At 53.1% G+C, this 26,263-nt stretch overlaps 1 protein-coding gene across 9 annotated transcripts; it reads right to left on the reverse strand.

Moving 5' to 3' along the window:
- Window positions 1–725: 725 nt before the first annotated feature.
- DPH7 (diphthamide biosynthesis 7) lies at window positions 726–25,172 on the reverse strand. 9 transcript variants are annotated; one of them, XM_055350298.2, is made up of 9 exons: window positions 24,821–25,138; window positions 23,666–23,799; window positions 22,271–22,358; window positions 20,942–21,033; window positions 20,397–20,569; window positions 11,015–11,084; window positions 10,747–10,812; window positions 10,266–10,438; window positions 726–2,690 (listed from the first exon to the last, which is right to left on the reverse strand). In XM_055350298.2, the coding sequence occupies exons 1-9, from the start codon at window positions 24,971–24,973 to the stop codon at window positions 2,668–2,670; spliced, it is 972 nt and encodes a 323-aa protein (XP_055206273.2). In that variant the 5' UTR covers window positions 24,974–25,138; the 3' UTR covers window positions 726–2,667. The 9 variants fall into 9 exon arrangements, with proteins under 9 accessions (XP_055206273.2, XP_055206270.2, XP_055206267.2 ...); XM_055350295.2 differs by having other exon boundaries at window positions 726–2,641; window positions 24,821–25,136; XM_055350292.2 differs by having other exon boundaries at window positions 726–1,470; window positions 24,821–25,134.
- Between the last annotated feature and the right edge of the window lie 1,091 nt (window positions 25,173–26,263).

A 26,263-nucleotide genomic window follows, 5' to 3' on the forward strand; every position in this document is an offset into this window, starting at 1 on the left:
CATCTCGGGGGGCAAAAAAAAAAAAAGCTTGGAACCAGAAATGTTTTGGATTTCAGATTTTTTCAGATTTTTTAATATCTGCATGTACATAATGAGACATCTTGGGGATGAAATGAGATACAAATCTAAACATGAAATTCAATTTTGTTTCATATACACCTTATACACATAGCCTGAGGGTAGTTTTATACAATATATATGTTTTTTAGGCTAGTCAAATGAAGCTGTGAGAGAAGGAACGAATCTGTAACTGGTTGTCCTCAATTATTGTTTATACAATATTTTTATTATTTAATTTTTAGAGATAAGAGTCTTGCTCTGTTGCCCCTGGCTCACTGCAGCCTCGACCTCCTGGGCTCAACAATCCTCCTGCCTCAGCCTCCCAAGTGGCTGGGACCATAGGCACATGCACCACACCTGGCTAATTTTTGTTTTACTTTTTATAGAGACTGGGTTTTGCTATGTTGCCCAGGCTGGTCTTGAACTCCAGGCCTCAAGCAATCCTCCTGCCTCAGCCCCTCCCAAAGTGCTGGGATTACAGGCCGCTGTGACTGTGCTCAGTATTTTTAATAATATATGCAACCCGTCACATGAGTTCAGCTGTGGGATTTTCCAAAAGTTTTGGGATTTTGGATTTTTGGACTGGCTGTGCTCAATCTATACAAGCATTTCTGGTGCCATGATGAGGCATAAAATGTTCATTTTAAACATGTTATAAACTCGTGTTTTTCAAAAAACTTCATTTAATATAAATAGTTGCTTAAACAAGTATGAAAGGCTGAAAGTCAAAATCTGCCTGAGAAACTTAACAAATCTGCAAGCTGGAAACCGCGTCTTTTCCCCACTCTCTGCCAGACAGAACCACCCAGTCCACTTTCAGGGGCCCAGCAGGGAAGTTGATTTAAGAGAAGTCAACAGCTTTTCTGACTACACTGTGGACTCCATCAGTGCACAGGCACCTGCAGGGCTGCAGTAAGCATCTCTGATGAGGTGGTCCCGGGCACTCACTCGCAGTCTCCCTCCTGGTTTCCTTGTGGGAAGGGGCTTCATGATTTCAAGCTCAGTTCCCCTCCCACTCCCAGAGGTGGAGCGCATGGTCATAGAAGGAGCAGGTGGCCAGAAGGCTGAAGGCTGAGTCTGCTTCTTCTGGGTTCACGCCACAGTCACGTGTGGTGGCTGCTGTAGCCTGCAGCCAGGTGCCATTCTTCCTCATGCCCTCTGTGAGTGGCTTCATTCCACTCTGGGGTCTGGCATGGCCCTCCCCATCGTTATCCTCTCTGCATTCATGACAGGGTGTTGGCAACTCGCTTGCATCCTTCAGGTCCGCCGTCTTGGTTCCTAGGTTGCTAGGAAAGGACCACGAGGGGGCCCGCTGCAGAGAACGGAAGAGCAGCCAGGACCAGTCGGCTCCATACACCAGCGAGTCGGGCAATGTGTGAGATGTCAGGACTGTCGCCTCCTGCGTCTCCTCTGGAGTGAGAGATGGGAGAACCCAGGAAACACAACATCACCCAGAGCCTCTCCCCAACCTGTCAAGCCTGACAGGGAGACTCCACCAAGAACAGCCCCTCACAGGTCAGCAAGTGTTTCCTGAGGAGCCGTTGTGTCATGCAAAGGAACCAGCAAGACCTGGGCAGATGTTGGAGAAGAAACAGACCGTCATCTTGCAGTGCACACGCCTGTGTGCCTCCAAGAGAAGCATCAAGTGGGGCTACAGAACCTCACTTGATGGTGAAGAATACGGCAAAAGCCAGAGAGGGGGAAAGACCTCAGTTAACACTTAAAACCAAAGAACAAAGGAGTTTTAGCCACAGCTGGGAAGGAAGGGGATGTCTGAGGAACAGGCAGCATGTGTACAGCAGAGGTGAGAAAGTCCAAGGCTCGCACGGGGAACCACAAACAGGCGGCCATGGCACTGTCAGTGAGTGACAGTGGGCTGGAGCGTCCCAAGCATGCAGGGTCTGGCACGCCCTGTTTCAGAGTCTGGATTTTGGCTTGGAAAGGAGCCACTGACAAGGTTAAGTGAGCAGTTTCTTTATAGAAGTTGCTACGGCAACTGGAAAGAGGCCACAACCGCCTCCCAGAGCACACAGCAACAGAGGGAATGACGAGGCGTGGCCAAACCCGAGGCGATCTGGAGTCCAGGAGGCAAGGCCAGGGCTGGCAGGGGCAGTTGCGGAGAGCAAGTGGAAGGTGAGCCAGGGGCTGCAAGGCTGGGTGGCCACTTGGGCTCTGAAAGGGCTGCCATCGCTACCTCTGAAGTACAGGGATTGATGCCAGCAGTGACCGGAATCAGAACCAGAATGAGTGCTGATGAAGAAGGGCTGAGGGCAGAACAGGACCGCACTGGATTACAAAACGTGCCGAGGTTGTATGGGCCTGGGCCGGGGAGGCCCAACCCTGGGCCCAGGGCTTCAACTGGGCAGAGGTGGCTCCGAGGAGGAGTGAGATGCTGAACGTTCAGAGACAGCCACAGGGGCCCTCGAGCAGCATGTGTGGGGCGACCCTCGGGAGCAAGCCCCTGGGGAGGCCGTTACTGTCCCTTGGGAGGTAGCGTCACAGGGCAGGCAGGACCTCCGCTAGTCTTTCATCCAGCCATCGCTCAACACATCCACTCGGGCCAGCAGGACCTCTTCTACAGCTTAGGAAAAGGTAACAAGGCAGAGTCTAAGCCCTCAGAGAGCCACAGCCTGGGAAAAAGACAGCGAATGAGTGGACGGAAGACACTGTTGTGACCCCAAGAATGGGAGGCCCTTTCTGATTAGCCACAGGCCAACGTTTCCTCCCTCTTTTTATTTTCAAGACAGGATCTCACTCTGTCGCATAGGCTGGAGTGCACTGACCTGGGCTCTGTCTTCCTGCCTCACCTCCTGAGTAGCTGCAACCATCATGCCCCCTAGTTTTTTCTATTTTTTGTGGCCACGGAGTCTCACTATGTTGTCCAGGCTACTCTTGAACTCCCGGCTCAAGCAATCCACCCGCCCCTCCCAGAGTGCTGTGACTGCGAGTGTCAGCCACCGCACCCAGACAATACAAATTGTTTTAATATTAGGCCGGGTGCGGTGGCTCACACCTGTAATCCCAGCACTTTGGGAAGCCAAGGCGGGTGGATCACAAGGTCAAGAGATCTAGACCATCCTGGTCAACATGGTGAAAACCCGTGTCTATTAAAAATACAAATCTAGCTGGGTGTGGTGGCATGCACCTGTAGTACCAGCTACTCGTGAGGCTGAGGCAGCATAATTGCTTGAACCTGGGAGGTGGAGGTTGCATGAGCCAAGATCGTGCCACTGCACTCCAGCCTGGGTGAAAGAGCAAGACTCTGTCTCAAAAAAAAAAATTGTTTAAATTAAAGATACAGGCTGGGTGCAGTGGCTCACGCCTGTAATTCCAGCACTTTGGGAGGCCGAGGCAGGTGGATCACATGAGGGCAGTAATTTGAGAGCAGCCTGGGAAACATGGTGAAACCCCGTCTCTACTAAAAGCACAAAAATTAGCCAGGCGTGATGGTGCATGCCTGTAGTCCCAGCTACACAGGAGCCTGAGGCAGGAGAAGCCCCTGAACCTGTGAGGTGGAGGTTGCAGTAAGCTGAGATCACCCCACTGCACTCCAGCCTGGGCGACAGAGCAAGACTCTGTCTCAAAAAAATACATAAATAAAGTTATGAAAAAGGCCAGCCGGGCACAGCGGCTCACGCCTGTAATCCTAACACTTTGGGAGGCCGAGGCGGGTGGATCACCTGATGTCAGGAGTTCAAGACCAGCCTGACCAACATGGTAAAACCTCGTCTCTACTAAAAAATACAAAAATTAGCCAGGCGTAGTGGCACACACCTGTAATCCCAGCTACTCTGGAGGCTGCAGCAGGAGAGTTGCTTGAACCCGGAAGGTGGGGGTTGCAGTGAGCTGAGATTGTGCCATTGTATTCCAGCCTGGGAGACAGAGCAAGACTCCGTCTCAAAAAAGAAAGAAAAAGAAAAAAAGCCCTATACAGAGTACCTGACAAAACTGGCCTGGAATGTTGAAGTCTCAGACCTGTCTTAGTTCACCTCTTCAACTTTAAGAACTGAAGGCCGGATACAGTGGCTCAAGCCTGTAATCCCGACACTGAGGACTGAGTTGAGGCAGGAGGGCTGCTTGTGTCCAGGTCGTCCAGGCTGCAGTGAGCTCTGACTCCACCACTGCGCTCCAGCCTGGGTGACAGGACACAAGACCCTCTCTTTAAAAAAAAAAACTAAAAACTCACCATAGCCAAAAGGTGACAACAACCCAAATGTCCATCAGAGGATGAACAGACAAAATGTGGTCCATCACTACCTTCTTAAAAAGAGAATTCTGACACACGCTCCAACAGGGGTGAACCTTGAAAACGTTAAGCTATGTAAAGAAGCCGGATATAAAGACACACGATTCTACTTCCATGAAATATCTAGAAAAGGCAAATCCCCATAGACAGAGTAAACGGAGGTTATAGAGGCTGGGGGAGGGATGTTTGGGGTGATGGAAAAGTTTTGAAAATAAGTAGCAGTGATGATTGCACAGTATTTTGAATGTCTTCTTTTATTTTGTTTTTTTGAGACGGAGTGTCACTCTGTCGCCAGGCTGGAGTGCAGTGGCGTGATCTTGGCTCACTGCAACCTCCGCCTCCCAGGTTCAACCGATTCTCCTGACTCAGCCTCCCAAGTAGCTGGGACTACAGGCACCTGACCTCAGGCAATCCACCCGCCTCAGCCTCCCAAAGTGCTGGGATTACAGGCGTGAGCCACTGCGCCCGGCCTTGAATGTCTTTAATACCACTAAATTGTGGGCGACAAGCCACCCAGGCACCGAGGCAAGAGACAGAGGACACGAGCTGTTCCAGTATAATAAAATATAAAACAAGAATAGTTATACCAGATATAGATCTTAGATAATGATTATATATATCATTAATCACTAGTTGGTAGTAATTACTCTTTATCCCAATATTATAATAATCCTCGCTCTACAATCATAACCTAGGAAAAACCAGGCCATACAGAGATAGGAGCTGAGGGGACATAGTGAGGAGTGACCAGAAGACAAGAGTGCGAGCCTTCTGTTACGCCCGGACAGGGCCACCAGAGGGCTCCTTGGTCTAGCGGTGATGCCAGCGTCTGGGAAGACGCCCGTTGCCAGGCGGACCATGGTCTAGCGGTAGCGAAAAGTATCAAGGAAAAACACCCGCTACTTAGCAGACGGGGAAAGGGAGTCTCCCTTTCCCCGGGGGAGTTTAGAGAAGACTCTGCTCCTCCACCTCTTGTGGAGGGCCTGACATCAGTCAGACCCGCCCGCAGTTATCCGGAGGCCTAACCGTCTCCCTGCGATGCTGTGCTTCAGTGGTCACGCTCCTTGTCCGCCTTCATGTTCCATCCTGTACACCTGGCTCTGCCTTCTAGATAGCAGTAGTCAATTAGTGAAAGTAGTAAAAGTCTCTGATATGCAGAAATAACAGCGTCAGCTGTCTTTCTCTCTCTCTCCTCTCCCTCTCTGCCTCGGCTGCCAGGCAGGGAAGGGCCCCCTGTCCAGTGGACACGTGACCCACGTGACCTTACCTATCATTGGAGATGACTCACACTCTTTACCCTGCCCCTTTTGCTTTGTATCCAATAAATAACAGTGCAGCCAGACATTCGGGGCCACTACCGGTCTCCGCGCATTGGTGGTAGTGGTCCCCCGGGCCCAGCTGTCTTTTCTTTTATCTCTGTCTTGTGTCTTTATTTCTACACTCTCTCATCGCCGCACACAGGGAGAAGCCCACCAACCCTGTGGGGCTGGTCCCTGCACTAAATTGCACACTTAAAGTGGCTAAAATCATGCATTTTATGTTACATAACTTTTATCACAATTTTTACAAAAGCAGTTAAAAGGCAGGAGACCCAGTGTGTGCCCAACAGACAGTGCTGGAGTGTGTTTAAGAAACTCAAGCAAAGGAGATGCAAGTCAAGGGATTAATGGGCAAGTTCTCCTTCAATTATCAAAGCTACAGAGAAAAGTATCAAGCATTCAGAAGTCTAGGAAACACCACCAAGGGCCTCTCCTAAGCCTCTATCAGGAGGCAAGCTCTATCCAAACAGGCGGTGGCTGGGAACGGCTGTCCCCAGGATGGATGGGAGCACAACAAATAGTCAATTGTGAGCTGAGACTTAGGAAAAAACAGGTGGGGGCAAGGACAGAAAAATAATATGTTAATGCTGTGTTCTGAGTAGGAAAAAATGCCATTAAGAATGGGAAGAGATGGCCAGGCGTGGTGGCTCATACCTGTAATCCCAGTACTTTGGGAGGCCGAGGCAGGCAGATCACAAAGTCAGGAGATCAAGACCATCCTGGCTAACACGGCGAAACGCTGTCTCTAATAAAAATACAAAAAATTAGCCAGGCACAGTGGCTCACGCCTGTAATCCCAGCACTTTGGGAGGCCGAGGCGGGCGGATCACGAGGTCAGGAGATCGAGACCATCCTGGCTAACACAGTGAAACCCCGTCTCTGCTAAAAATACAAAAAAAATTAGCCAGGTGTGGTGGTGGGCGCTTGTAGTTCCAGCTGCTCGGGAGGCTGAGGCAAGAGAATGGCGTGAACCCGGGAGGCGGAGCTTGCAGTGAGCCAAGATCCCACCACTGCCCTCCAGCCTGGGTGACACAGTGAGACTCCGTCTCAAAAAAAAAAAAAAATTTGCTGGGTGTGGTGGTGGGCACCTGTAGTCCCAGCTACTCAGGAGGCTGAGGCAGGAGAATTGCTTGAACCCGGGAGGCGGAGGTTGCAGTGGGCCGAGATCGTGCCACTGCACTCCAGCCAGGGCAACAGAGCAAGACCCCATCTCAAAAAAAAAAAAAAGAAAAAAAGAAAAAAAAAGAAAATCACCATTTTGCCATTACCATAATTTATTCAAGCACCAATTGTCTCTGAATTGCGTAAAAGTCTGAAAAGGGAGTTATTGACACAGGTTCAAAGATTCTCACCACAGATTACTGATTAATCCCAAAGAGGAAAATAGTATCTCTTCAGTGAAGGGACTGGGGCAAACACCACCTTAACAAAGTGACCAAATTTCACAAAAATGGAACAATGTGGCATCACAGGCCCTTGATGTGAGGAACTAAGGAGGGCACAGCGCCACTTTCACAGGTTTCCTGGCAAAAATGCACGACCCCTGGCCAACATGGTGAAACCTCGTCTCCACTAAAAATACAAAAATTAGCCGGGCGTGGTGGCAGGTGCCTGTATTCCCAGCTACTCGGGAGGCTGAGGCAGGAGAATGGCGTGAACCCGGAAGGTGGAGGTTGCAGTGAGCCGAGATAGCGCCACTGCATTCCAGCCTGGGTGACAGAGCGAGACTCCATCTCAAAAAAAAAAAAAAAAAAAAAAAAAAAGCATGACCCCATACCAAAGACTCGCCTCAGACTCAGAGGTGTGAACTGAAAGAGAATGAAAACGATGCATCACGCCACACTGAAGTGACTTTACCAATGCCAGACAAAACTGACTTTAAAACAAAAAATGTTACTAGATTTAAAGACAGACACTTTACATTGATAAAAGGGTCAGCACATCTGGAAGATACCAGAATTATAAACATACATAAAAAAGATCCCCAAAATACGTGAAGTAAAAACTGATGGAAACGAGGCTGGAAATACATAATTCTACAGTTAGAGTTGGAGGTAACAATAGCCCACTTTTTTTTTTTTTTTTTGAGATGGAGTCTCGCTCTGTCTCCCAGGCTGGAGTGCAGTGGCACAATCTCGGCTCACTGCAAGCTCCGCCTCCTGGGTTCACGCCATTCTCCTGCCTCAGCCTCCCAAGTAGCTGGGACTACAGGCGCCCACCACAGCGCCTGGCTAATTTTTTATATTTTTAGTAGACACGGGGTTTCACCATGTTAGCCAGGATGGTCTCGATCTCCTGACCTTGTGATCTGCTCACCTCGGCCTCCCAAAGTGCTGGGATTACAGGCGTGAGCCACCGTGCCCAGCCAATAGACCACTTTCAATATTGCCCAGACAGGAGATTCAGTAAGGAACCAGAAGATCTGAACATTATAAAGCCGAGACCTCACAGGCACCTACAGGGCACTCCAGCCAACGGCAGCAGAACACACGTCCGCAAGTGCACAGGGGCACTCCCCAGCAGAGACCACACTCTAGGCCACAAAACAAATCTCAGTAAATTCAACAGGAATGCACAATGGAATAACATTAGAAATTGGTAACAGAAAGAAATGTGGGCACTTAAAAACATGTAAATTAAACAACACACTCATAAATAACCAATGGTCGAAGAAAAAAACCACATGGGAAATTAGAAAGTACCTTGAGATGAATGAAAATAAAAATAAAACATACCAAAATGTATGGGTTGCAGCAAAAGCAGTGCTCAGAGGAAAATGTATCACCATTAATAAAGAAAAAAGACCTCAAATTGTTTTAAGATGAGAAATATTATGGCTGGGCATGGTGGTCCCAGCTACTCGGGAGGCTGAGGTGGAAGGATGGTTTGAGCCCAGGGGCTGGGCACGGTGGCTCATGCCTGTACTTTGGGAGGCCAAGGCGGGCGGATCACCTGAGGTCAGGAGTTCAAGACCAGCCTGGCCAACGTGGTGAAACCCCGTCTCTACTAAAAATACAAAAATTAGCCGGGCGTGGTGGCACAAGCCTGTGATCCCAGCTACTCTGGAGGCTGAGGCAGGAGAATTGCTTGAAGCCAGGAAGCAGAGGTTGCAGTAAGCCGAGATCACACCACTGTACGCCATTCTGGGTGACAGAGCAAGACTCCATCTCAAAAAAAAAAAAAAGATCTCAAATTGTTTTAATACAAGAAATATTATGGCTTGGCATGGGGTTCCCAGCTACTCAGGAGGCTGAGATGGGAGGATGGTTTGAGCCCCAGGAGGTTAAGGCTGCAGTGAGCTACAATTGCACCACCACACTCCAGCCTGGGTGACAGAGCAAGACCCCATCTCAAAACAAAACAAAAAACGATGAGAAATACAAAGCACATTCATGGAACTAACAGAAACAATACAGAAGAGATGGAGAAACTAAAGATGCAAAAAACAGAGGAATACAGGCCAGGCACGGTGGCTCACGCCTGTAATCCTAACACTTTGGGAGGCCAAGGCAGGCGGATCACGAGGTCAGGAGTTCCAGACCAGCCTGACCAACATGGTGAACCCCCAATCTCTTCTAAAACTATAAAAATCAGCCGGGCATGGTGGTGGGTGCCTGTAATCCCAGCTACTTGGGAGGCTGCGGCAGGAGAATCACTAGAACCCAGGAGGCGAAGGCTGTGGTGAGCCGAGATCGCACCACTGCACTCCAGCCTGGGTGACAGAGCAAGACTCCGTCTCAAAAAAAAAAAAAAAAAAAGTAATACCATGTGGAAATCGAGTCAATCAAGTCCTTGAGTACAATCCAGTGCAGAGAAGAAACTGGCCTTGGGAACAGGTGTGGGTCACCCACCGCTGCAGAGGGCAGAGAGCATGTGGGTGGCCCGAGAGGCTGGTGGGCTTAATGGTGGGAAGATGAGCTGGTTTTGTGATTGCTTATTTTTGGAGTGAGGGGAGAGAGAAGAAGCGAAAGAGGAGAGATCATGAGCTGCGAGTCAGGAGGGAAGAGGAGGTCCTGCAGGTTTGAGCAGAGAGAAGAAAATGTGAACCAGTTCTGACGGTGGGGGATTACTGCCTAGAAAAATGTTACAGATCACCAGGAATCCCAGGGACCTACTAGAACACAACGTGGACAGCTGATTCCAGCCACGTTCTCCGGCTCAACCAGAATCAGAGGTGCTTGTTCCCAACAAAAAAACACTGGGTTCTGCCCAGAGTGTGAGAAAGGGATGAAGGGAATGGAGTGTGAGCTCACAGGGGGCAGCAGACCACAGAGTCCCAGCTGACCACAGGCAGGAGGAGCATGGGAGAGCACAGACAAGGATGGTTATGGGAGTGATGGGTGGCCAAGCCTCCAGACTAGAGGTCCCAGTGGGGTCAGAGGTCTGCCAAAATGCAGGAGGCACCGGAATGACGGAGCTGGGAAACCAGGGAAAACTGTGGTTAGAGAGCAGAGATTCTGGAGCTGGGACAGTTATGGATCACGACCAAGTCTAGGGCGCGACGCTGGGAGTGTGTAAAAGCTGAGGGAAAAGCCCAGCAGAGCAAGGGAGCAGGGAGCTGAGGGAAGAGCCCAGCAGAGCGAGGGGGCAGGGAACTGGTGCCCTGCCCTGAGGCCCAGCAGCCACGGGTCCCCACTCACCCATTGCCTTTTGGCAGTTGAGGATCTTAAATCCACTGTGCATGCAGGCGGCCAGGAGCAGGTGGTGGTGGAAAGGGTGCCACTTGATTCTCCATACCCCACCCTGCACGGGCGTGTCTGCCAACGGCTGCTTCATGTTTCGTGTGTCCCACAGTACGATGTGTTCATCATAGCTGAAACCAACCAACCACAGGAGGCATGTAAGGAAAGCCCAGGCTCACCTGTTCCACAAGGCCCCTGGGGGGCAAAGAACGTCTCCCAGAGGCCTGTCCCATGCATCCCTCGAGGACAAAGTCCCCTTTCCCAAACCCATATACCTACACTCCGGCGAAGCACTGGCAGACGAAATGCTGCAATGGTGCCAGGAGGAAAGGCAGCGAAAGAGGGAAGAAGGGCCCAGGAGCCCCCCGGGGACTCACCTTCCCAGGAGGAAAGGCAGCGAAAGAGACGAGAAGGGCCCGAGAGCCTCCTGGGGACTCACCTTCCCGTGGCCAGGATGTGCTCCCGATGAGGGCTGCTCTGGATGCTGCACACACCCATGGTGTGTCTGCAAGCAGAGGCGGCTTCTGAACCAGTGTCCAGCACATAGACCCACCCAGGGAACGGGAGGGCTGGTGACCCAGGGAACGGGAGGGCTGGTGACCCAGGAAATGGGAGGGCTGGTGACCCAGGGAACGGGAGAGCTGGTGACCCAGGGAACGGGAGGGCTGGTGTGGGCACCGACAGCTGGCCCTTGGGCAGTTAGTTACCTTTTGCTGGTGAAGAGAAATTGGCCGGGTACCCTGGTGTCCCAGCCCCTCAGAAGGCCATCGTCGCCCCCTGTGTAGAGACAGAGAAGCATCAACACCACCAATGACAGGAAATGAGCGTTCTCAGTGAGGCCGTTGATGTCTGTGAGGAAGCTCCCCTGGGTGACTCTGTCTGTGAGGAAGCTCCCCTGGGTGACTCTGTGCGCGAGGAAGCTCCCCTGGGTGACTCTGTCTGTGAGGAAGCTCCCCTGGGTGACTGTCTGTGAGGAAGCTCCCCTGGGTGACTCTGTCTGTGAGGAAGCTCCCCTGGGTGACTGTCTGTGAGGAAGCTCCCCTGGGTGACTCTGTCTGTGAGGAAGCTCCCGTGGGTGACTGTCTGTGAGGAAGTTCCCCTGGGTGACTCTGTGTGTGAGGAAGCTCCCCTGGGTGACTCTGTGTGTGAGGAAGCTCCCCTGGGTGACTGTCTGTGAGGAAGCTCCCCTGGGTGACTCTGTGTGTGAGGAAGTTCCCCTGGGTGACTCTGTCTGTGAGGAAGCTCCCCTGGGTGACTCTGTGTGTGAGGAAGCTCCCCTGGGTGACTCTGTCTGTGAGGAAGCTCCCCTGGGTGACTCTGTGCGTGAGGAAGCTCCCCTGGGTGACTCTGTCTGTGAGGAAGCTCCCCTGGGTGACTCTGTGTGTGAGGAAGCTCCCCTGGGTGACTCTGTCTGTGAGGAAGCTCCCCTGGGTGACTGTGTCTGTGAGGAAGCTCCCCTGGGTGACTCTGTCTGTGAGGAAGCTCCCCTGGGTGACTGTGTCTGTGAGGAAGCTCCCCTGGGTGACTGTCTGTGAGGAAGCTCCCCTGGGTGACTCTGTGTGTGAGGAAGCTCCCCTGGGTGACTGTCTGTGAGGAAGCTCCCCTGGGTGACTGTCTGTGAGGAAGCTCCCCTGGGTGACTCTGTGTGTGAGGAAGCTCCCCTGGGTGACTCTGTGTGTGAGGAAGCTCCCCTGGGTGACTCTGTGTGTGAGGAAGTTCCCCTGGGTGACTGTGTCTGTGAGGAAGCTCCCCTGGGTGACTCTGTCTGTGAGGAAGCTCCCCTGGGTGACTCTGTCTGTGAGGAAGCTCCCCTGGGTGACTCTGTGTGTGAGGAAGCTCCCCTGGGTGACTCTGTGTGTGAGGAAGCTCCCCTGGGTGACTCTGTGTGTGAGGAAGCTCCCCTGGGTGACTCTGTGTGTGAGGAAGCTCCCCTGGGTGACTCTGTCTGTGAGGAAGCTCCCCTGGGTGACTCTGTCTGTGAGGAAGCTCCCCTGGGTGACTCTGTCTGTGAGGAAGCTCCCCTGGGTGACTGTGTGTGAGGAAGCTCCCCTGGGTGACTGTCTGTGAGGAAGCTCCCCTGGGTGACTCTGTGTGTGAGGAAGCTCCCCTGGGTGACTCTGTGTGTGAGGAAGCTCCCCTGGGTGACTCTGTCTGTGAGGAAGCTCCCCTGGGTGACTGTCTGTGAGGAAGCTCCCCTGGGTGACTCTGTCTGTGAGGAAGCTCCCCTGGGTGACTGTCTGTGAGGAAGCTCCCCTGGGTGACTCTGTCTGTGAGGAAGCTCCCCTGGGTGACTCTGTCTGTGAGGAAGCTCCCCTGGGTGACTCTGTCTGTGAGGAAGCTCCCCTGGGTGACTGTCTGTGAGGAAGCTCCCCTGGGTGACTGTCTGTGAGGAAGCTCCCCTGGGTGACTCTGTGTGTGAGGAAGCTCCCCTGGGTGACTCTGTCTGTGAGGAAGCTCCTCTGGGTGACTCTGTCTGTGAGGAAGTTCCCCTGGGTGACTCTGTCTGTGAGGAAGCTCCCCTGGGTGACTCTGTCTGTGAGGAAGCTCCCCTGGGTGACTCTGTCTGTGAGGAAGCTCCCCTGGGTGACTCTGTCTGTGAGGAAGCTCCCCTGGGTGACTCTGTGTGTGAGGAAGCTCCCCTGGGTGACTCTGTGCGTGAGGAAGCTCCCCTGGGTGACTGTCTGTGAGGAAGCTCCCCTGGGTGACTGTGTCTGTGAGGAAGCTCCCCTGGGTGACTCTGTCTGTGAGGAAGCTCCCCTGGGTGACTCTGTCTGTGAGGAAGCTCCCCTGGGTGACTGTCTGTGAGGAAGCTCCCCTGGGTGACTCTGTGCGTGAGGAAGCTCCCCTGGGTGACTGTCTGTGAGGAAGCTCCCCTGGGTGACTCTGTGTGTGAGGAAGCTCCCCTGGGTGACTCTGTGCGTGAGGAAGCTCCCCTGGGTGACTCTGTGTGTGAGGAAGCTCCCCTGGGTGACTCTGTGTGTGAGGAAGCTCCCCTGGGTGACTCTGTCTGTGAGGAAGCTCCCCTGGGTGACTCTGTGTGTGAGGAAGCTCCCCTGGGTGACTGTCTGTGAGGAAGCTCCCCTGGGTGACTCTGTGTGTGAGGAAGCTCCCCTGGGTGACTCTGTGCGTGAGGAAGCTCCCCTGGGTGACTCTGTGTGTGAGGAAGCTCCCCTGGGTGACTCTGTGTGTGAGGAAGCTCCCCTGGGTGACTCTGTCTGTGAGGAAGCTCCCCTGGGTGACTCTGTGTGTGAGGAAGCTCCCCTGGGTGACTCTGTGTGTGAGGAAGCTCCCCTGGGTGACTCTGTGTGTGAGGAAGCTCCCCTGGGTGACTCTGTCTGTGAGGAAGCTCCCCTGGGTGACTGTCTGTGAGGAAGTTCCCCTGGGTGACTCTGTGTGTGAGGAAGCTCCCCTGGGTGACTCTGTCTGTGAGGAAGCTCCCCTGGGTGACTGTCTGTGAGGAAGCTCCCCTGGGTGACTGTCTGTGAGGAAGCTCCCCTGGGTGACTCTGTGTGTGAGGAAGCTCCCCTGGGTGACTCTGTGTGTGAGGAAGCTCCCCTGGGTGACTGTCTGTGAGGAAGCTCCCCTGGGTGACTCTGTGTGTGAGGAAGCTCCCCTGGGTGACTCTGTCTGTGAGGAAGTTCCCCTGGGTGACTCTGTCTGTGAGGAAGCTCCCCTGGGTGACTGTCTGTGAGGAAGCTCCCCTGGGTGACTGTCTGTGAGGAAGCTCCCCTGGGTGACTCTGTCTGTGAGGAAGCTCCCCTGGGTGACTCTGTCTGTGAGGAAGCTCCCCTGGGTGACTCTGTCTGTGAGGAAGCTCCCCTGGGTGACTCTGTCTGTGAGGAAGCTCCCCTGGGTGACTCTGTCTGTGAGGAAGCTCCCCTGGGTGACTCTGTCTGTGAGGAAGCTCCCCTGGGTGACTCTGTGTGTGAGGAAGTTCCCCTGGGTGACTCTGTGTGTGAGGAAGCTCCCCTGGGTGACTGTCTGTGAGGAAGCTCCCCTGGGTGACTCTGTGTGTGAGGAAGCTCCCCTGGGTGACTCTGTGCGTGAGGAAGCTCCCCTGGGTGACTCTGTCTGTGAGGAAGCTCCCCTGGGTGACTGTCTGTGAGGAAGCTCCCCTGGGTGACTCTGTCTGTGAGGAAGCTCCCCTGGGTGACTGTCTGTGAGGAAGCTCCCCTGGGTGACTCTGTGTGTGAGGAAGCTCCCCTGGGTGACTCTGTGCGTGAGGAAGCTCCCCTGGGTGACTCTGTGCGTGAGGAAGCTCCCCTGGGTGACTCTGTGCGTGAGGAAGCTCCCCTGGGTGACTCTGTGTGTGAGGAAGCTCCCCTGGGTGACTCTGTGCGTGAGGAAGCTCCCCTGGGTGACTCTGTGTGTGAGGAAGCTCCCCTGGGTGACTCTGTGTGTGAGGAAGCTCCCCTGGGTGACTCTGTGCGTGAGGAAGCTCCCCTGGGTGACTCTGTCTGTGAGGAAGCTCCCCTGGGTGACTGTCTGTGAGGAAGCTCCCCTGGGTGACTGTCTGTGAGGAAGCTCCCCTGGGTGACTCTGTCTGTGAGGAAGTTCCCCTGGTGACTTTGCTGGGGGAGTCTTAGGTTGCCACCTCAACAGGAGGTCCCAGAAACAACCCCCAGGAAAGTCATCAGTGTGCCTTGACTCTCTAGAGACTGGAAACAGGAGGGGAAAGACGGACGGAACAGAAAGAAGCCTGCAGGAACAGAAGGGAGGAAATGGAAACTGAAGGGGTCCTGAAGGCCATCAGGTGCAGGCGACCATTGTTCACAGGGGCCGTTACTAGGTCCTAGGGGCTAAACTGCCTTTGCTAAGGGCTCCAGTGAATAAAGCCCTGGCTTCTAAGAACAAGAGTTGCCAGATCAGAGCCCTGAACAGAAACTGCACAGAGGAGGCAGCGAGCACAAGGACTCCACACCATGCACCTGAAAGGAAGGTGCCCTCTGTCATCTTAAAGCACTTGTTTAGGGGAACGAAAAGGATGGGAGAAGAGAGGAGTTGGTACACTGAACCACAACCAATCTTCCAAGAAAAGCAACACAGACATGGGGTGAATGGTAGCACCTGAAGGAAGGGAAGCTCAAGAGCAGGGCCCACAGGGAGAGTGAAGGAGAGCAGAAGGAAAACGTCTAGGCCTGACCACATCACCCACCCCTGCATCATCCAGCTCCCACTACCCACCCACCTTCCATCCATCTCACCATCTATCCACCCCCCAACCCCACCCCATCCAAAATTCCACCATCCATCCACCCATGCCCCCACCCATCCCCCACCCACCTTCCATCCATCCACCCACCATCCATCCACCAATCCACCATCCATCCACCACCCACCACCCAGCATCCAAAAATCCATCCATCCACCCACCATCCATCCAGCCGGCCAGCCAGTCACTCACCCACCATCCATCCATCCATCCAACAATCCACCATCCATCCACCCACCCGCCCTCCCACCTTCCATCCAACAATCTACCATCCATCCACCCACCCGCCCTCCCACCTTCCATCCAACAATCCACCATCCATCCACCCACCCGCCCTCCCACCTTCCATCCAACAATCCCCCATCCATCAACCCACCCGCCCTCCCACCTTCCATCCAACAATCCACCATCCATCAACCCACCCGCCCTCCCACCTTCCATCCATCCACCCACCATCCATCCACCCACCACCCACCACCCAAAAACCCATCCATCCACCCCCCATCTATCAAGCCAGCCAGCCACTCACCCACCATCCATCCATCCAACAATCCACCATCCATCCACCATCCACGACCCACCACCCACCACCCACCATCCAAAAATCCATCCATCCACCCACGATCCATCCATCCATCCATCCATCCATCCAACAATCCACCATCCATCTATCCAGTCACTCACCATCTATCCACGCCACCACCACCACCACCCAAAAATCCACCATCCATCCACCACACACCCACCCACTCACTCATCCACCCACCATCCATCCATCCATCCACCCACACGCCCTCCCACCCACCACCCACCCACCCACCCATCACCCGTCAAATAGGTACTTGCTGAACACACACTATGGACCCTCATAATAGACACTACGGATACACGGTGAACATGACCTACAGTTAAATGAACCAGCGGAATCAGCTGACCTAGGCATGAAGCCTGCAGATGAGCCTCAAGTATGAGCTGCCATTCTGTGGCAAATTTGTATAGAGTAGGCAAAGGCTTCTTTATACATGAGTCTCTCCACTCTCTCATGCCCCACACATCCATTCCATCAGGAAATCTGACTGGATCTACCTTCACTTCTATCCAGAACCCAACCACTGGTCCTCACCTCCACTACTCCAAACCTGCTCTGGGCTGTCTCATCACCTGCCCAATGTCAAGTCTCCAGGCTGTGTCCCTCCCTCTTGTGGTCTAGACTCACATTCACCAAAGAGGTCATCGCAAATTTTAAAATGCAAGTCACAATCTGTCATTCCTCTGCTCAACATCCTGCAACAGCTCCCATTTCATTCTGAGTAGGAAACAAAGTCCTTCCTGGAGCCTGCACGGCCCTGTGCCCTGGCCCATTACCTCTGATTTCACCCTCTTCTATTCCGCTACTGCCTCAGGTCATCCTAACCATGCTGGCTACTGGCTACTCTTCTGCCAGAGCAGGGCCACTCCTGCCTTAGGACCACTGCCCACCCTGACCGTGCTCTCCAACAGTATAATCTGCACCTGCTCCCAGCACCCTTGGTCCCCTCACCTCCTTCTACCTTCTTTCCAAAGCACTCATTGCCCCTGACAGGCCATGCAGTCTTCTTCCCTATTACATATTATGCCTTGTGTTTACTGTCTGTCTCCCCGCCACAGAATGTAAGCTGGGTGAAAGCAGGGACTTTTATGTGAAAATCAGCCAGGTGTGGTAACTCACACCTGTAGTCCCACCTACTCATAAGGCTGAGGCAGGAGGATCGCTTGACCCTGGGAGGTTAAGGCTGCCATGACCTGTGATCACGCCATTGCACTCCAGCTTGGGTGACACAGCAAGACGTGAACCACCCACCCCATCCTCAAAATGTATTTATATAAGTAAATTTTTTTTTTTTTTGAGACAGAGCCTTGCTCTCTCGCCAGGCTGGAGTGCAGTGGTGCGATCTCGGCTCACTGCAACCTCTGCCTCCCGGGTTCAAGCAATTCCACTGTCTCAGCCTCCCGAGTAGTTGGGACTACAGGCGCCTGCCACCATGCCCGGCTAATTTTTTGTATTTTAGTAGAGATGGGGTTTCACCACGTTGGCCAGGATGGTCTTGATCTGCTGACCTCGTGATCCGCCCACCTTGGCCTCCTAAAGTGCTGGGATTACAGGTGTGAGCCACCGCGCCTGGCCTATATAAATAATTTTTTTAAGAAGGCTGAGTGCAGTGGCTGACGCCTATAATCCCAACACTGGGAGGCTGAGGCAGGTAGATCGCTTGAGCCTAGGCATTCGAGACCAGCCTGGGCAACATGGTAAAACCCCATCTCTACTAAAAATACAAAAATTAGCCGGGCATGGCGGCAGGTGCCTATAATCCCAACTACTCAGGAGGCTGAGGCAGGAGAATCACTTGAACCCAGGAGGTGGAGGTTGCAATGAGCCAAGATTGCACCACTGCACTCCAGCCTGGGCAATAAGAGCGAAATTCCATCTCAAAATAAATAAATAAATAAAAATAATAAAACTTAAAAAAGAAAGCAGGACTTTTGTCTGTTTAGTTTGCTAAAGTATTCTAATCACCTAGACTAGGGCTCAGCACATAGCATTTGTTGAAAGAATGAATCAGTCCAGAATTATTCAATAATTGCCCTACAGTAACTTTGCTCTGAATTAGCTCAAGGTAGAAGAACCAATCCAAGGAGAGACCTTGAGAAATGAGATCTTTATGGCTCTCAGACAGTTCAAGGCTGTGACAACGAGCAACACAAATAAGAATGCCACCTTACACACATGCTCGTCACTCGGACAAGCAGAGGCAGCGTGAGCCACGGCAGAGGTCAGGCCTGCCTGGGGTGGAAGGACAGCTGCTCTGCGTCAGTCTTCTAAGGACAAGATTTTAAGCTGAGCATATCAGAAAAGCAGAATTCACCCATGAAGGAAACATCCCGTGACGAAACCCTGAGACTGAGGGAATGTGGACTATTTCAGGAAAAGGTGACTGAGAGCAGAGGAGCCAAAACAAGGCTGGAGAAGCAGGCGTGGACCAGATTCCACAGGCCTTGGGTAATCGCATCACTATTTTGGATTTTATCCTCAATGAAACAGGAACTGTGAGGGGTTCTAACAATGAGTGAGACGCGATAAAGTGTGTGTGTTTTTAAAACACTTGCTCTGGCTACTGTGTGGAGACTGGAACAGTCAGGAATGAAGGCAGGGCCATCACTTGCTGCTCTGCTGTAACAAACTAGATGAGACAGTGGCCCAGATGGGTAGCAGCAGGGAAGGGTCAGATCTTTTCTTCGGCTATTTGCAAATTCAGCAGCTCCTCTTCTGTCTTTTCTCAGAGACCCGCCCCTCTCACCTGCCATGAGTTATCTCTACCTGGGAAAGACATGCTAGCCAAAGCTACCTCCTTCCTGGAAACACCAGTTGTTAATTTCTCACTCCCACATCAGCATGCCCCAAATGCAAACCATTCACAAGACCTGGAAAGGAATCTTATTTCTCTCATGCTTCCTTTATTTCTGGAAGATAAACTATATCCAAAAAGGGTGCAGACAAACCTGAAATCCAACACGGCGAAGTCACTATTGAATCCACAGGTATCAGGCAAAAAGCACAGAAACTGTACTTCCAGTAAAAGCATAAAGGATCTGACACCGAGCATATCAGGGAGGCAGGATGTCTCTGCCCACAGGTGCCTGCTCCTCCAACACCCTGGCCAACACCACCCAAGACCCTGCACTGCCTGAGGCAAGCTATACTTTGCTCTCTAAAGAATAAGTGGGCGGGCGCGGTGGCTCAGACCTGTAATCCCAGCACTTTGGGAGGCCGAGGCGAGTGGATCACGAGGTCAGGAGATCAAGACCACCCTGGCTAACACGGTGAAACCCCGTCTCTACTAAAAATACAAAAAATTAGCCGGGCGTGGTGGCGGGCACCTGTAGTCCCAGTTACTCGGGAGGCTGAGGCAGGAGAATGGCGTGAACCTGGGAGGCGGAGCTTGCAGTGAGCCGAGATCGTGCCACTGCACTCCAGCCTAGGCAACAGAGCAAGACTCCATCTCAAAAAAAAAAAAAAAAAAAAGAATAGCTAAGTGGGCTGGGTGCAGTGGCTCACACCTGTAATCCCAGCACTTTGGGAGGCCGAGGCGGGAGGATCACAAGGTCAGGAGATCGAGACCATCCTGGCTAACACGGTGAAACCCCATCTCTCTAAAAAAAAAAACTACAAGAAATTAGCTGGACATGGTGGCGGGTGCCTGTAGTCCCAGCTACTCAGGAGGCTGAGGCAGGAGAATGGCGTGAACCCAGGAGGCGGAGCTTGCAGTGAGCTGAGATGGCATCACTGCACTCCAGCCTGGGCAACAGAGTGAGACTCTGTCTCAAAAAAAAAAAAAAAAAGGAATAGCGAAGTGATGAGCGCCAACTATAGCCTTTGTCCCAGAAAGTACATTCTCCAAAAAAGAAAAAAAATAGTGGCCAGGCGCAGTGGCTCACACCTGTAATCCCAACACTTTGGGAGGCTGAGGTGGGTGCATCATGAGGTCAGGAGATAGAGACCAGCCTGACCAACATGGTGAAACCCTGTCTCTACTAAAAACACAAAAATTAGCTGGGTGTGGTGGCAGGCGCCTGTAATCCCAGCTACTTGGGAGGCTGAGGCAGTAGAATTGCTTGAACCTGGGAGGTGGAGGTTGCAGTAAGCCAACATCGTGCCACTGCACTCTAGCCTGGCAAAAGAGCAAGACTCAGTTTCAAAAAAAAAATAGTACACTTTCCATAAAAGGTCTTCAAGATCCCAACATAACTGGAATCACAGCTGTGGCACAGGCCTCCCCCTCTCCCTCCGCCCCTTCCTCAGCAAGCCTTCCATCAGAGGTGACCGGTGGAGGAATACTGACCTGAATACACAATTTCTGTATGCCAGTAATTGAAAGCAGCAATCCAGGCCTCGAATTGATGTGCCTGCCATGAGGCCACTTTCTGCAGCCTGGGCCTCGTCTCATTCACCATCAGGAGGTGGAGCTGCCCTGTGGAGTCACTGCTGATGATCTTCAAGGGCTGGTCCCCGGCCCTAGACACAGGGAACCCATGAAGAAGCCTGGCAGAACGTTATTCGTCAGCCTCTTCTGGTTCCCAAACAAGTCCTGAGAGACGGTCTCCACAGCCCTGGGATGCGGATATGCCCCTTAAGAGACTGGCTGGCTAAGATCACAACTACTGCTAAGCTTGTCAAAGACACCAGTGTCGACTTCTCTAGGTAAAAACACTATCGCTATGTATCTAAAATGGGGGACCTTTTTTTCATAATAGGACTGGCAGTGATGATGTCAGGGCTGAGGAGCACAGTCGCGGCTCGCTGAAGGTGGCTGGAGCTCTCTAGCCTGAAAAGTGGAAGTGGTCCTCAGAGAAAGACTCAGGACCCCTGACCAAGCCTGGCCCTTACCTTCCAGTTTTCCCAGTGGACCAATCTAGGGACAAAGCCAGACACTGCTCCTCCAGGGCAAGGCTGGACAATGGCTCCAGCACGTGGCTCTTCTACTGGAGAAGAATAAACTCCATCAAAGGGAAGTAGCCACCCCAGAACCCCCAAAAGACTTTTCCTCTCCTGCAGAGAAGTCATCGTTCCCTCATTTACAACCTATGCGAATGAAGTACATCAGTCACTGAGTCACACCTCCACCTAACACTGAAACCCCTGCTAGGGGCCCCGAGAAGACCTGGGGACACTGGAGCTCACACTCCTCACACTTGCAGGACAACTTTCCCACAGGCTTGATCTTGGGGCACGGTCTCCCTCCCTTTCACACCCCCTTGCCATCCTTGCGCTCCTAGATGCTGTCGAGACGCCTGTGCAGGCTCCAGACCACAGTGGCACACGCAGTTTCCCACCCCAGGCCTCCAGGGCCGCTGGAACACCTGCCTCCCGAGACAGAGACAATGGGGAAACTCCTCTGGTTTCCACTTCAGAAGCCGCGAGCAGCCATGAGAACATGGTTGCTCTTTATGCAGATCTATATAAATTTCATTTCCTAAACAGCCTGGCCAGTGCTTAACTCCATCCCTGGCTCCCAGCAGGCTGCTGTACCAAAGCCCTTTCCTGGGTTCATGCACTCCTCCCTTGGGCCCACAGCTTTCCTGTGGCTGCTCTTTGCCTCCTTTCTAAGACAGGGCAACTGCTCTAAGCTGCCTTAAGCAAGGCCCTTTCCTACACAGGCCCTCGGTTGGCCCAGCCCCGCCTGCAGCATCTGCATCGGAGTGAGGGCGTGGTTTCAGGCTGTTTACATCACCCCACTATGGGACATCTCCGTTCTCCTCCCCAACAGCTATCAGATGAAGTCACTTTGCTAATGCATGGCTCCGGAGCACTGTGAGAAACTCGGAAAAATTCACACAGGACTCGCGTGCTTTTCCAATAATCAGTGAGAAATGCCATCTTCACACAGGACGCTCACTGCTACTCTGGGCCCCAGCATCAACCTAAGAATGCTTGCCCAGGCTCTCCTTAGAGAACTTTCAGATCCACTGACAGGTCAATGAACATCCTGTCACTTCAGCCCTTCTGCTGGTGACACATGAGGTGACTTCCTCTTGGAGTTGGATGTAGAACGCAATACAACTTAAAAATAGACTCCACATTATCTTAGAATGTTTATATATAGCTCACCATTGAAGAGAGATCGTTTTAGAAAAATGTCTGTACCAGCACAGCCTCCTCCCCAACCCTCTCTATTCAGGTCCCTTCTGCCCCACAGAACAAGTGCAAGTCACTGACCTCAGATTCCACCAGGCGGAGCAGTTGTATGGATCCACTGGCATCTGCCAAGCCCAAGAGGGCATGTTCAGCCACCGGGATGTGACACCTGAGGAGAGGGCCCACCACAAGCACACCAATGTGCCCGGAGCACAGGCGTGCACTGTGCGTCCCGGTAACCACAGTCACGCTTCCCTTAACAACGGGGCTGCAGTCCACGCAAACCCAGCCGGGACATCCTACTACACACCTTGACTATATGGTATGGCCCACTGCTCCTATGCCACAAACCTTACAGCATGTTACTGCAGGCAAGTGTGACACAACAGGAAGTGGTTGTATATCTAAACATAGAAAAGATACGGTAAGAATACAATATAAAGGATAAAAAACAGGTGGCCGGGCATGGTGGCTCACACTTGTAACCCTAACACTTTGGGAAGCTGAGGTAGGAGGATGACTTGAGGTAAGGAGTTCGAAACCAGCCTGAGCAACATAGCAAGACCCTGTTTCTACAAACTAACAAACAAACAAAAATGAGGTGTGGTAAGGCCAGGCGTCGCGGCTCACGCCTGTAATCCCGGCACTCTGGGAGGCCGAGGCGGGCGGATCACGAGGTCAGGAGATCGAGACCATCCTGGCTAACATGGTGAAACCACATCTCTACTAAAAATACAAAAAAAATTAGCCGGGTGTGGTGGCGGGCGCCTGTAGACCCAGCTCTTAGGGAGGCTGACGCAGGAGAATGGCGTGAACTCAGGAGGCGGAGCTTGCAGTGAGCCGAGACTGCGCCACTGCACTCCAGCACGGGCGACAGAGTGAGACTCCGTCTCAAAAAAAAAAAAAAAGGGCATGGTGGCATCTACCTGAAGTCTGAAGTCTCAGCTACTCGAGAGGCTGAGACGGAGAATTGCTTGAGCCCAGGAGTTCAAGGCTGCAGTGAGCTATGATCACGTGACTGCATTCCAGCCTGGGCAATGGAACAAGACCCCGCCTCAAAAAAAAAAAAAAAATTAAAAAGGATAAAAAGTGGTACACCTGTATAGGGCAGCTCCATTCCGTTAAGGCACCACCATGGTATACGTGCTCCATTGTTGACCAAAACATAATTATGCCACACACCACTGCATTTAAATCTCAGCTCCAAAAGTGGGCTAGAGCCTACAACTGTGTTCTCAAACAAAAGATGCCCCAGGTTATGAAGTCAGAAAACTCCCATCACTTCCCCGGCTGGAACATGACAAAGGAAATAAGCCCCAGGTAAAGCACTCCCCAGGTGGAAGGTAGGCGGGACAGCAAAGAAACAAATCCAAAGTTGAGATGCAATGCCTGTCTTGTTGAAGGCATCAGGCATCAGGCTTCCCTGATTGCTACTCATGACAAATTCTACACCCAGTGGGATTATCACAGTTATACCATTTCATGTCCAGGATTGCAGAAGTATCTTTTCTTTGGACCTCGACCAGAGGGTGAATAGAGCTGTTGTCATTGAAACTGTACAGGAAGAGACGGCCTAAACGGACCTGAGGCTCCTTAACTTCCATTCCACCCTACAAAAAATGCAGAGGTAGTCTCTGATTATCCCAAGACACGAAGGAACCCAAGGGATGGGAAAAGGGATCCAAGGAACTCAAAGGTTTGCCATGACTAAAGGAGTGGAATTCTGCCTGGAAGGAGAACCTCTGCTTTTCTGAGCTGGAGAAACGTCTATTAATGAGTAGGTGAACACTCCTAGACCCAGTAGAGAAGGCTCCTTCTAAACCGGCCAACAGGGACCAGCTATGGCTAGGGTAACCACAGAAGCCAGTTTGCCTGGGACAGTCCTGACTTACGCCTGTTGTTCCAGTGCCCAATTTGGATCCTAATATGTACCCACCAGAAGTTAAGATATAATTCCCACTTTCTCTTTACTGTAGATTCCACCCATTAGCTTGGGCCACACCTGTATATAGAAGACGCTCTACTCTCAAGATTTTAAAGTTGGCCGGGGGCCGTGGCGCGTGCCTATGGTGCCAGCTACTCAGGGGGTTGAGGCGGGAGGATGCCCTGAGCCCTGGAGTCCGAGGCTGCACTCCAGCCTGGGTGACAGTGCAAGACCTTGTCTCAGAAAAAAGTAATTTCTTTTTTTTGAGATGTAGTCTTGCTCTATCGCCCAGGCTGGAATGCAGTGGTGCGACCTCGGCTCACTGCAAGCTCTGCCTCCCGGGTTCACGCCATTCTCCTGCCTCAGCCTCCCGAGTGGCTGGGACTACAGGCGCCGCCACCACGCCCGGCTAATTGTTTTGTATTTTTTTAGTAGAGACGGGGTTTCACCATGTTAGCCAGGATGGTCTCGATCTCCTGACCTCGTGATCCGCCCGCCTCGGCCTCCCAAAGTGCTGGGATTACAGGCGTGAGCCACTGCGCCCGGCCGAGAACAATTTTTTAAAAAAGATTCTAAACTGTTTCTAACCTACCTCCTGGCCAAAGGGCCAATATCCCCTCTTCATCTCCTGGGCGATTCGGTGCGCCTTTCGGCCTCAACCTCGTGGCCGGCCCCGCCCTCCCCTCCCGAAGCCGCGGCGCGCGCACCTTGCTCTGGGGGCCGGCAGGCCGGTCCTCCGGCCGCCGCAGCTGGTAGGTCCCGCACGCCAGCAGGTGCCTGCAGCCTTGCAGCGGGCACCACTCCACCGAGTCCGCGGTCAGCTCGGTGTCCACCGTTTGCAGGGCGAAACAGCCCATCATCCAGCCCTCGGGGAAGGGCGCGGAGCCGGCAGTAGAGGCGGGTCGGCGGGGCTGGGCTGGGTACTGCGCGGGGCGGCGAGGCCGGGGCCGGCCGGACGAGCGCGGAGCCCCAGGGACACTGTCAGCGCGGGCCGCCTCTCTCGCGACTCCTTCCGGGGTGCCGGGGCGGGACATCCGGCCGGGCCTTGGCCTCCGTGGACGCCCCTGGGAAGCCAGGCTCCCACGCCCCCTGTCGGCCGGCTGACCGCGGCGGGCTTCAGGCGCCAGAGGCGCTGCTCCCTGCGGGGCCGTAGAGACCGAAGGCTTCGGGAAATCCGCTCCTCCACAAAGCAGGTTTGGAGACGGCAAGTTAGTGACAGAGCCGTAGGTTTGAAGCCGCCTTTGCAAAAATTCTATCCGTGAGAAAAACCCCAACAGCGAGCTGCGCTAGCGCACCCCGTGGCGCCCTCCCGGTTACTCCTGGGCCGTCGGGCCGCGCTGACTTAACATTTAGGCTGCAGTTTCCATGACAGGCCTTGCCCCGGAATCAACGCCTTCGTAAAGCTGATGAGGAGCCCGCGCCCCACTAAGCCCAGCACCCCGAGGCCGCAGGCGCGCCCTGCCTGCCTCCTGTGAACCCGCCATGGCGGAGGTGCCCCTCAGAGCCCGCCTTCCAGGGTCTTTGCTTGTCTGACACCCGTGGCTGCATCAGGACCCCCCAGAAGCGGCTCAGCAGGTGGACGGCTCCGACCCCTATGATTATCAGCACCAGTCGCCTGGCCGCCGCCCCCCTCCCCCAAAACTGCTTTTGAAAAAACCCCTAACCTAGGAGCTTTGGACAAGATGATCTGAGGACGAACTCCATCTCACATGTGGCCTGGCCGGCCCGTGTCTATTTTTTTTTTTGAGACGGAGTCTTGCTCTGTCACCCAGGCTGGAGTGCAGTGGCGCGATCTCAGTTCACTGCAAGCTCCGCATCCCGGGTTTAAGCCGTTCTCCTGCCTCAGCCTCCTGAGTAGCTGGGACTACAGGTGCACGCCACCACGCCTGGCTAACTTTTTTGAATTTTTAGTAGAGACGGGGTTTCACCGTGTTAGCCAGGATGGTCTCGATCTTCTGACCTCGTGATCCACCCGCCTCGGCCTCCCAAAGTGCTGGGATTACAGGTGTGAGCCACGGCATCCGGCCCTAAACTTTTTTTCTTTATTGCAATCCACGGTCTGAATGTGTGCAGCGGGCAGGAAGAACCCCTCGGGCCGTTACAGGTTGAACTGTGCCCCCCAAAAAACAATGGACTGAAGACCCCGGCAC

The sequence above is a fragment of the Gorilla gorilla genome, chromosome 13 (assembly GCF_029281585.2).
Source record: "Gorilla gorilla gorilla isolate KB3781 chromosome 13, NHGRI_mGorGor1-v2.1_pri, whole genome shotgun sequence".
Taxonomy (NCBI): domain Eukaryota; kingdom Metazoa; phylum Chordata; class Mammalia; order Primates; family Hominidae; genus Gorilla; species Gorilla gorilla.